General features: G+C 40.3%; 1 protein-coding gene across 1 annotated transcript in view; it reads right to left on the bottom strand.

Annotated features, from left to right (window-relative positions):
- Positions 1–8,439: 8,439 nt before the first annotated feature.
- The window catches only part of LOC147718909 (gamma-aminobutyric acid receptor subunit gamma-4-like), a 2,086,028-nt gene continuing 2,081,987 nt past the window's right edge, over positions 8,440–12,480 (bottom strand). Inside the window, exon 9 of the mRNA XM_086966801.1 lies at positions 8,440–8,823. Within this exon, the coding sequence (XP_086822927.1) occupies positions 8,545–8,823 (279 nt within the window). The 3' untranslated portion in view covers positions 8,440–8,544. The remainder of the gene's footprint in view (positions 8,824–12,480) is intronic.

Below are 12,480 nucleotides of genomic sequence, written 5' to 3'. Positions count from 1 at the left end.
TACCTCCAATATCTGGCTGATTCGATATTCTCTATTTCACCCCAAGTGAATTTAGATACACCTTTGACAAGTGAAAAGCTCTGCCATGATCTATATCCTGGTGAATGGGTCCTGGTGAAGAAACATATTCACAAGAATTGTCTAGAACCTCATTGAAAAGGTCAATTTCAGGAGACATTGTGTTGCAAAGAGAGTTGCAAAGAGTTGGCAGTCTGAAACAAATTGGAGAAAAATCAGCTGAAGCAGTCACAGTTATGAATAACAGGGATCATGAAAAGCTTGAAATTAGGACATAAATATAACTAAGAGTGACAAACAAGAAGTACACTACTTCTTGATGGGTATATTTGGCAAAGATTACACCAGAAGAAAGGGACATTAATCTGAACGATTTCTTTTTGAGGAACATCCACAAATAGCTATGAACTTAGAATGAGGTGTTCAGCCATGAATAATTGGAAGCAAATTTTTTAATAATCTTTGGGAAGACAATATTTGATTGTTCATAGCGTGCAGGCAAATGTCTATTTGGACATGAGTTTAAACTTGTCCCAGGTCCTGATGACCAAATGTTGAAATGTCTCTGGACTGGCAAACATTTTAAGCATTGACACAAACCACTCTCTATGTGGTTCTATGTGGTTCCTGTCAATGTATTGTAATTTTTCCGTATGGCTCCGTCAAACAAGATGGAACCATATTTGTTTTTTTTTAAAACAAAATCCTCTTTGGGGTTTTGATTTTGAAAATAAATAAAAATACCCCTCAACATGTGAGATATCTCCCATGGCGAGGGGGCAATTTGCTGTTTTCACTGCCTCTTACTATCGTGGTTTTCCTGGCGGCGATCAGCAGTGAATATTGACCTGTATGTGCGACCATCTAAATTAGGGAGGTGGACATAAAGCTATTCCTCCAGTGGCCCTGACACCATCAGGCCATCGGAGAGAGAGTAGTCTCCGCTGCCTTCACATCAACTGTCCACCCATGTCCAGTGGGTTGCCCATTATGTTGACAGAAAGAGTACTCCATTGCTGTTGCAAAGTATTACCCTTTCTATCAACGTATAAATAGACCCCTTAGTTAGAGATTTTTGTTGATATCCATATTTTTTTTATAGTAATTCCCTTATTTGAAGAAGATTCATTTTGTACCTTAGGTATTGATCTGGGGATAGTTGTGTGCCTGCATTGAACTTAATGAACTGAACTGCTGAAGTATAGGTCCAAATCTGCTTGCATCAGCTTACTTTTGAAAAAATTTCATTACTTACATCCAATTGCTAAAAATGTTTAAAAATTCTTCAAACTTTGCACCATTTAGAGATTTAGATTTTCCTAATATTTTTTAGAAATACTTTTTTATTGAAAGAAGAGGCCCACCTGTAAAGAAAGATTTTGCTTGTTTCTAAAAATAGTTTTTTAATATTTTATTTTACTAGTGTTAATTGTTATATTAATGTATCTGTATTATCCAATTGGTTATGCTTCAAATAACAAAATATATCACAACTTATTATTTTTTAATAGAGATAGAAGGTTATATCATTGAGATAGTTCTAAAAATAATTTGTGAGAAAATACTTATGCTAGCTTGCTGGGAATATAGGTCAATAATAAATATATATAATTGTTACATATGCACATTCATACCCTCTTCTGTTTCAGGTGGTTTTACATATATACATCATCCTCTTTCTTAAGCTTGTTGTCTAGTGTCTACTTGTCTATTCTTTTGGGACAGAACTTACTTGAATAATTTAGAGTGGACTGAGAACTATGTTTAGAAAAACTGCCTGGAATTGATAATTTGGTTCCTGCTAATAAACCTATTTATTTATTATTTATTTATTTAATTTGTATGGCGCGTTATAACCACAGGGGTCTCTAAGCGCGGATAAACCTAACCATGAATCAAACCAAAAGGGGGGGAGGTGACGTTTTACTGTGGACTCAACCTCCTTTCTTATATAAATAACCAAAAAGAGTTCACGCACACTCAAAGAAAAACTAGCTATCTATCAGGGAACATTTATATTTAAGGAAAACAATATGTTTTCTTTCCCTCGACCAGTTTACTTTGTCTGCATCGGAGCCAATGGCAGGCAAAGTATGTTGGGCAAGGGTGCAGCTTTGATGATTGCGCGACTACAAGCACCCCACCCCTCCGGTGTAGACTTCATCAGGTCTGAATCAGGCAAAATACATATTATACGCAGGAAATATACGAACTAGGTATTGTATGAGCATGAAAACCTCTCCCCTTAATATTAATTAAGAAGACCAATAAGGTATTGTTCTAGGAGTGGAATTTGGGATCATTTAATATGGTCCTGAAGAAAAGCCTTAGGGGATAGGCTTGAAGCATGCAGACCAGGAGACCCACATCCATCACAGTTTGTTACTCCGTTCCCCCTTTTTAATAATATCAGCTACAGGAGTTATTAACACTTTTTTTTCCATGTAGTCAGGTATTTTTTAAAATCACAAGTTTGACCCTCCTACTCATATCACTAATCACTTTAAATACTAATAGTACCAATAAAAGGAGTCTGAATAGTATGTTATGAGGATTTGTATAGTGCACTTATCACCCAAGAAAGTATCCAGGCATTAGAGCAGATATGTAGGCCGATCAGAGCTCCTAGTTAAACAGCCAGGTCTTCAGTTTCTTGCAGTAATGGGAAGGTTGTTCCAGGTTTTGACAATGATGTAGGAATAAGGGCGACCTTCGGTGTTGCTTACTAATATATGACTAAAATAACTAGCATAGATCACAACTTTATTAGATAATTTAAAGTGAAAAGAGCAGAATTAGTAAGAATGCTGTTGAAAGAATGCAACATGTCAATTACAGGAATAAACTTACATCTACCTCTAATAGCTCCCAGATACATCATAGTGTTAGAAATGTCAAGAGACTAAGGGAGTTACATTTATGATGTGGGAGAAAAGTGATGAAGGGGAAGTTTCAGTAATGAGTGTAGTCAAAATTATATATTGGATAGTGACATTATGTCAAGTAATGATCAAGAAATAGAGGTATTTATCACATTTGTGTCTTAACAGCTTTTTTTTAACATTCCAAGTAACTGGGTAGGTTCATGCTACTGAGCACTAGTTTTATTTCTTATACCACACTAGTGATGCAAGTGAAACATGTAGTATGAGTCTCAAAAAATTGAAACATGGACTTGGTCACGTGCTTCTAGACATCTTTGGTGTCGATTCCCCCTATTGATGTGGTGTTGAAAGGTGTCAAAATTAGAAAGTTGTTTACTTTAGTGGATAATTTGGCTACTAAAATTGCAGGTGCATTGACTTAAATTAATGAGGAGATGGCAACCATTCATGCAATGGTTATATAAAACATGCTTCATTGGATTTCTTACTAGCAAAGAAATGTGGTGTGTGCTGTGTAATTAAGATTGAACGTGTTCCCTGATAACAACATGCAAATTACTAAATATATTAATAATATAAATAATTTTTGACTTGAAGACGGAAAAGGATTTACGAACATTGGTGAAGGGTATGGTGGGGTGTTTGAGGCTCACTAAAGAAGATACTAAGACCCATTATAGCACTTATTTTAAGTCTAATTGGTCTAATTCTAATATTGACATTTTAAAAAAGGTATTTGTTTTAATGGTGCTTTGAAAAGTGTTTGGGGAAAGAAGAAAAAGACCAGAAAAGGGAAAAGAAGAGGGTCGAAATGGACAACTCCAAAGCAAGGATCTTCGATGAGCTGAAATCTTGGAGAAGAAAAAAAACTGGAGAAACTAATAATGACTGATGATGAGTTATAGTATAGAGTAGTTTGGTAAGGATGAATCATCATTAGAGGAGACAGCTGTGGTAGTGTTCGTATTAACTATAATAAATGCTTGATGTAGCTGTTGCTAAGCTAGTATCAATAGACCTAAGTCAACATTTCTAGGCCTCAGCCACCTTACCCTGGTATGAACTTTACATTCATAGACAAAAAATATTGTGTAGTTTTTCCATAAATGGGCTTTCAGCCTAATGTTTGTGTTCTTTTCTAATGTCAAAAATAAATGAAATAGGTCTAATTTCCATGGTGCAGTGCTGCAGATGTTGGAAATAAAATGCACCTCTTTGCGTTTCAGGGCCTACCGCCCAGGCCACAACGGTGCCTAATTCACTACTTAAATGTTTTTTTGACTTTTGTTTACTTTAATCTTGCAATGTCATTGCCCTTATTTGAAGGGTATTGGGTGTTCAGTAATTATTCATATTGTATGTGTTTTCTAAATGCTTCTTATTTAATATAACCTCATTTCCTCCATGTTGATTGGTTCATGTTACATATCCTTGTTAGTACAGCCCTTTGATGCTGAATCTCATCATGTCAAGTATGTGTTTTTTCACTGTCTGAAACCCATAAAATGTGTCCTTTCTGGGATGCTGTGCCAGACGTTTTGCTTACTTTTCTTCAAGACAGGCTTCACATTGGTCTGTCGGCTGATTTATACATGGAGACTTTTCTTGCTTTTCGAACTGCACAGAGCTGTGCAAACTCTAAGTTTGTCTACTTGATGTATACTTAGGGGCATATTTACGAGGACTGGTGCATCTCTGAAAATAAACAGGGATGCACCAGAAAAGATGCAACAGGTAATTCTCCCCTTGCGCTACCCCGGATGCTTCGCATTTGGCACCGTGGTGCAAGGATAGGCAGATGTGTATCGCATCTTGTGGCGTAAGGGCGGCGCATTGCTGGAGTCGTGTTGCAAGCATGATGCAACTCCAGCAATGCTCAGGGGAAGCTTATACTTAACGTGGTGCGTCTCTCCTTACGCCTGCTTCAAGCAGGCGTAAGGGTTTGACGCAGTGGCATAGTAAACCTGACGCAGTGAAATCTTGTAGATTTCACTGCGTCACTTTTACGAGGCTTTCCTGCTATGAAAAAACCACCCTGCGACGGAACTCCCACCTGAAACCTGAAGCAGGTTTCATGTCGTGCAGTGATTTACAATGTTACGCATCTGCCTAGATGCATCAGGTTGTAAATAATTGAAACGTGGCGCTTGGTTTACGCTACCGCTGCATCACAGAAGTGATTCAACGGTGGCGCAAATGTGTCACAAGAGGCTTGTAAGTCTGCCCCCCTGAATTTTGGAACTTTTCACAGAGACATACTTTATGTAATTCGTCTTGCACAATATATATTTAGACTGTTCTTGACTCTTGATCTGAGCAAAGTTATGCTAGTTCTTTGGTGAACTTTATTTTGAATCTCGATGTTTACTTGCTTTGGACTTTGCAACCTTCTGGTATTACCATCCACAGTTGCTTTATTTGATACATTATTGATGCTGATTTGAATCTATTTTTTCATGATGTAATGAAAGCTAATCAAAAAACAATGACACATTTATGGTTATGACTTTGAAATGTGTCCTCTGAAGATTTTCTTTATTGCCAAAGAGCCTCCTTCCTGATAGGGTCACATGGCGTGATCCTGTGCATCAACCCCTTTAATTTGTTCTTTAAAGCATTGACATTAGCATACAGCATGGGGCAAATGTCAGCCTACCTCATCCATTGGCTCTCTTGCTCTGTGAATGATAGCATTTGCCTAAAGTGGGCATCGGTGGAAGGGCTGTGGGCCTCTCCTTTAGTTTTCTATTTTGTCCTTTTATCAGTACCTTTCCATTTCTTGCCATCTGCTTTTTATTTTCATGTCTATCAGCATACTACAGCTACCTAGACAGTGTTAACTGGCTGCTCTTATGCTGCTCATTTCTTTGCACAGCCAGTGCATCGGAAAAAGGCAATCATGGAATGGTATTGTGCATAATATATCATTGTTTTAGCCTTTCAAAATGCCCAACATTTTGTTTCTAAACGTGGCAGCCATGCTGGAACTAAAACAATTGCGAAAACAACAATTGATGGACAAATTGCAGAGCAATGTCATACATTCACCCCAGTACAGAGATCTGGGCCAAAATCCATAATTTTTTGCACTCCACACCACCCCAGTTCAGACATGGCCATATGCAAATCAGCCTTGACCCTGTGCCTCATGGGAACAGTCCAGCCCGAACTGCCAAGCCATGTCTTTCCTGGAACAGAATCAAGCATCCTAGGACCAGTTTCTGGCTATCAGCCGTCTTCAGCCAGGATAGCTTGACTCCAGTGGTGTGGAGAGCATGGGACTCACGTCTGAGCATACCCATCCCACTCGGGGTGACAAATGCAAAAACAACAATTGATGGACAGAATGCAGAACAATGTCATACATTCACCCTAGTACAGAGATCAGGGTCTAAATCCATCGTTTTTTTGCACTCCACACCACCCCAGTTCAGACATGACCATATGCAAATCAGCCCTGACCCTTTGCCTCATGGGAACAGTCCAGCCTGAACTGCCAAGCCATCTCTTTCCTGGACTGGAATCAAGCATCCAAGGACCGATTTCTGGCTATCAGCCGTCTTCAGCCAGGATAGCTTGACTTCAGTGGTGTGGAGAGCATGGGACTCACGTCTGAGCATACCCATCCCACTCAGGGTGACAAATGAAAAAACAACAATTGATGGACAGAATGCAGACCGGTTTCTGGCTATCAGTCGTCTTCAGGAAAGTCATGGCTTGGCAGTTCAGGCTGGACTGATCCCATGAGGCACAGGATCAAGGCTGATTTGCATATGGCCATGTCTGAACTGGGGTGGTGTGGAGTGCAAAAAAATTATGGATTTAGGCCCAGATCTCTGTACTGGGGTGAATGTATGACATTGTTCTGCATTCTGTCCATCAATTGTTGTTTTTGCATTTGTCACCCTGAGTGGGATGGGTATGCTCAGACGTGAGTCCCATGCTCTCCACACCACTGGAGTCAAGCTATCCTGGCTGAAGACGGCTGATAGCCAGAAACCGGTCCTAGGATGCTTGATTCCGGTCCAGGGAAGACATGGCTTGGCAGTTCGGGCTGGGCTGTTCCTATGAGGCCAGGGTCAAGGCTGATTTGCATATGGCCATGTCTGAACAGGGGTGGTGTGGAGTGCAAATAAACGATGAATTTAGGCCCAGATCTCTGTACTGGGGTGAATGTATGACATTGTTCTGCATTCTGTCCACCAATTGTTGTTTTTGCATTTGGAACTAAAACAATGGCACACTATGTACAATAGCATTGCAAGATAGCCAACCAACGTTTTGTTTAGTTTTATTTGTAATTACAATCATATGCATGCCAGGTAAGAAGCAGTATTTTGTTTCTTTTCAACTTTATTTTTATTCATCTTGTATATATCGCTGAGTTTGTGTGTGTATTATTGTAGTTATAGGTGAATGTAAGAACTAATCAGTGGGTGAAAGAATGGAGGTACATGTGCAAGTATGAGTGACAGGGCACATGGATAAAAGCTGATGGAGTGTGTAAACCCATCAATGACAGAGATAACACTTTCATTTAAGCTAGAACTATGGTTATTGTCAATGCTTATCATCTCATTGTACTCTATTTTTTCATGAACACAGCATTTATATTTTGGAACTAGAAATGACTTGAATGTGTATGGCATTCACTCCCACTTTTTTTTGTCTAGTACACACCCTTCTAGGATGGCTAACACTATAATAGTAACGCTATAAGAATGGTGTCGCACATGTGGTACAAAATAATAGAGTAGCATGATCTTTCTTTGCAACATACACCCACGGCCTAAATCTTCAGAAATAGAATCCTCATTTAACTTGTCACCAGGGTCCAGCTGGCCAATAGGGCAATCTAGTAGAGCCCAAAGAGCTGGCCTGACGGTACAGTGTATTGGCCGTGTTTTGTGGCTGTTTGTGGGCCTGTACTATGGACTGGGAGGCTAGTTTTCACTGTTGGATTTTCTGATATTACCACAAACATTGCCTGCTGCAAGCACACATTCATGCAGTCTGCCATACTTTTCAAAGCACATATACAGCGTGACTGTATTAGAGATGTGGTCCACTTGTTGAGCTATCTGATTTGCTAATAGGGGCCACTTTTAATTTGGTGCCTGGGATTATCTTCTGTCCCAATCTGGCCCTACTTGTCACTGTTCCTGTATGTATACTTCAAAAAACAAAAAGAGAGAAATCCATTCAAGCACAAGAGGGAACTGGGGTCAAATACCTAGTAACAAGGACATGTACCCTATGTTCTTCTTTCCTCATGCACTGCCTCTTATGGAAGAAGCAGTGAATAAAGTAAGAAGAACATGGGGAACATATCCTTGTTACACTGTTCCTTATGTCTTGATAGTCACTAGATGAGACTCAGAGTACAAAAATGTATTTGTCTCAGATTCTCAAAAACGTCAGAAGTGAACTGTTATTCTAAAGTGTTACTATACGAGAGTGGGTCTCCAAATGCTCCCATGGAAGTCAATCCAATTGTCAGTAAAGTTTACACCAAAACAAACTTCACCATCACAGCTTATTCCGAAAGAAATCTTTAATGAAATAAGAAATTGCTAAATTTAGTGAGAACTTTAATAATGTACAGTATGTTAGATTTATTTATATGCAAGTCATGAAGAAACTAGAGATAGAGATAAGCAATCCAATAAACAATATTAAAAAGCAGGAAGGCGGTGGGGAAGAAAACGCGGGAGTAGGAGTCCAGGCGAGAGATGTGAATGCGGATGCGCCCCTCCCGCCATGTTCCTGTCCGGCAGTCCTCAATGCAGCAGAAAAAACTCTGACATTCCTTCCCCTCCAGGCACGGGGACCCTGGCGCTTCTTCTACTTCCGACCAGTGCATGACATTATTAATTGTAATAGTTGCGTAAGAAGGCATGGCGTCTGTGTCAGAAGAAGGCTGCAAAGCAGAGAAAATAGTCATTATTATCCCACAAGGCATCTGAGGAAAAGGCACTGGTTTCGATTTGGTGAAACAGAATAACCACCCCTTCCGCACACACAGAAAAAACAACTTGTTGAATGCATGTGGACATTCTCTGCTCAACATGTAATTGAAGGCTCACCTTCTCCTAGTCATCTAGCTCAATTTCGCCTATTACTATCAGAAAAGAACTTCTGTTGGATGTGCCAACTGTTGTGTCTCTTGTATACTGAAAAGGCTTTCTTAAGCTCCAAGAAGACAATGTCACACAAAATGAGCATAATATGCATGACCAGCAACAGCCCAAGATAAATACACACATACCCCATTAGCGACACAAGTTCACAGAGTGGACATGCTTTCAAGTAGCCAACCACATCTCCTGCTGATGTACAGGTTGCGATGCTATAGCTCTGCTAGCTCCGGCTAATCGCATAAAATCAGGAAGGGGCAGACGATACACCCAGTGAGGCAACAAGGGTAGCAAAAGAGCATCATTGTCTTTCCTCCCGGCACTACCTACCTTCAGCCAATGCTAAATGAGTCGCTGCAGGTTTTCAGCTTCCCAGCTGCCCACTATGTCCAACTCTATTCAAGCACTCACAGATGTGAAGGCAACAGAGTGAGCGGAGAGACACACTTGTCTAGGACATCCCTCCATGATCCCTCAATTTGCACTCTGTGCCCTTACCTTAAACACAATACTACCCAGCCAGAAAGTACCCTTCATGGAGTACCCTGTGGACAATGCAAGGAAAGGAAATTTGGGGATAGGGGCAGGAGCACTCATACCAGGAGCTGTGGGAAAGTAGGGAAGCAAGGAGAACAGATGGGATGGTTCAGCCAAATCAATGCAGACTGGTGTGGAGAGGGAAATGGCATCAGAGGCTGAGCTGCGCAATGTGTGCAGATTCTTATCCAGGGAGAAGGAAAAAGAGGGGTGACTGAGGAAGAGCAAAGAAGACGCAAGATCAGCAAAATGGTGAGGGTGATGTACAAGGCCCAGGTGGACTATGATACATTGGTCAAATGTCAACTGCAGGGGGAGCCAACCAAAAATCACTGTTTCTGTTCTCTTGATGTCTAACGAAGTGGATGAGTGGACCGAGCAAAAATTAAATGTACACTGAAAAGTGTCTAGCCCCTCTGCAAAGAGGACCATTGTAAAATACATAACACCTACTCTCTGCTTAAGCCTCTTCCGCTGCACTTATACAGATGAAGGTAGCAGCTTTACTAATTTATTTCAAGGTTTTAGTTTATTCTGGCAACTACCCACAGGTGTTATAGTCTCCAGGTTTGGCCCTTCTTGTCTTGATTAGCATGGATCCTACAGATATAGGCAGCTATTTTCCCCTGGTGCCAAGTCATATGCATCAACGGTGCTCCGAGACGTAAGGGTTCTGGCAATATCTTTGCATCTACTAAGAAAAGGTGAGAGAGGAACATAGCAAGCTGCACTTGCTTCTGGGACACTGGTTGGAGTGTCAAGGCAGGAGGTAAAAACAGCATGCTGTCAAGTGAAAACAGTTCACCAAATACCTCTGATCCACTGCCAGTAAGGGAGCTGTGACTTTAGCATCTTGACCAACATTGCTTCCAAACTTCTTCAAATAAAGGCAGATTTTGCATATAGGAGGGTTGTGAGAAATTTCAGGACAATCAGGCGCTACTTGGGCTGAAATATGTCAACTAGGGCCTGTTACTTTTGAGGACCTATAACCCCTGTACTGTTGATTCTTAAATAAAAGGATCTAAGTACCTCATTGAGCATTGGAATCAAAGGAAAGCAAGATAGAACAATACTAATCTGGCTCAGGGAGGTGCTGGGGGCTAGACATTCCAAACTCAGCAATGCCTCAAATAACAATCAGTCAGTGCGCTTTCCTTTTAAAATGAAAACATGCTTTAGTATAATCACCAAAAAATACTACACATATAATTACATATAAGTACAAAAAGGAAAGTAAAAAAATGTAATCCCGTCTAAACAAGTCTCACAATGTTGAAAGTAGACCTATAGAGTTTGACTCGCACTGCAACATGTTAGTTTATAAACCTATTGACTTTACCGAAAAGAATATGCCATTAGTCATTTATTGAAAGCCACACCCTATTGGCTTTATCAGTGCTCTAAAAAAAAAAAATAACATTTTAATGCCAATGAGCTTTTTGATGCAACCCTTGTAAACTTGGCTTTTCAACAACCCCAAAACACACCTTTCATCTTTGGCATTCTTCAATATTGTTAAGGTCTGTGGCTCCCCAGTTAGCGTAGATCTTGCAACACTATCCCATCTCTATTAATGGAAACACAAGTGCAATTATGCTCCTGGTCCCCTGGGGAAACCAAAGCCAGAAAGGAAACATTTATCCAATTTGAGATTTCTCTGTGGTGATTGCTCACAGTTCTAGAGTGGAAACTTCTGCCTAGAATATTTTGTGCCTTGATGGGCCTCACCGTGAGGAATTTTCTGCCCTGAGCTCCTGGTGACATGCTACAGCAGCCAGAGGTAAGCCTGTGGGGCTATCTGACACCCAAAACATACAGATCTCGCACTGGAGGTTTGCTGATACTCATTTGTATTGCCTCTTTTTCTGCTGCTTCCTTCACCTTAGCTTGCTGTAATTGACTCTTCTGGCTTGGACATACACTACTTTCCAGCCCTGGAAGCCTCCTGGCCTGTGGCATTCCCGGTAGCCTTCATGATAGACCACTGTTCCTGCCTGCAGTTCCAAGCACCCAGGCTTTGAGTCACTTGTATGGTGCCTATTGTTATTTTTTGTCACCGGTGTTGGTCACCGCTCCGTCTACCTCTTGTCCTGGACTGCCTCTTCCACCCCTTGCTCAGAGCATTTTCAGTCAGAGTGTCCTCCTTGCTGCTTGACAAGAACCATGCAACTCAGGACTGTGGCTGTCATATGGATGCTATCAAATTGTCAGCTATTACCCTCGCACGCCTCACATCACCCACAAAGATCATACTGCACGCATGTGGCCGACCCAAATGCCATGACAGTATGCCCCATCTGAGTGGCAGGCCAGAGTGGTATTCAAAAATCTACTTTAGGATTCGAGAATCTCATGATTCGACTATCTACATCAGGAGCTGCTTGGCTTTCCTCCCTGTGTATGAGAAGTCTCTTCTGGGCTCAGCTCTTCACCTGTGTTTCTGGAGCACCAGATGAGATTACCCTCAGGTCAGACATTGACAACTTCTTTCTTGTTTGGGGCCCTTCTTGACATTTCTTCGGTAATATCACCTCAAAGACTTTCCTTGCATCCTTCAAAATATTTAACCTCTCCCAGTAGGTGTGCGGACAGAATATCAAGTAAAAAATATTGAGCTACACAAATATTGAGTAATAAATATTGTGGTTCAGAAATATCAACAGCAAGAATATTGAGTTTAAGAATATCGACTTGAGATGAGTAATATCGATTTAAAAAATATTGAAGTATTTATTATCATTTGCAAAAATATAGTTGTTAAAAATATTGTTTTTTTAATTAACGTTATGTATTTTAGTATATATTTTATATGTATGTGATGTCTGTTTGTTGCATGAGAATTGTTTGCATTTTTAATATATGTGTTACATTTTTAGTAGTTATTTTAAAAAATATTTGAT

The sequence above is a fragment of the Lissotriton vulgaris genome, chromosome 4_1, assembly GCF_964263255.1.
Source record: "Lissotriton vulgaris chromosome 4_1, aLisVul1.2, whole genome shotgun sequence".
NCBI classification, from domain to species: domain Eukaryota; kingdom Metazoa; phylum Chordata; class Amphibia; order Caudata; family Salamandridae; genus Lissotriton; species Lissotriton vulgaris.
This window is presented reverse-complemented; position numbering and strand designations above follow the sequence as displayed.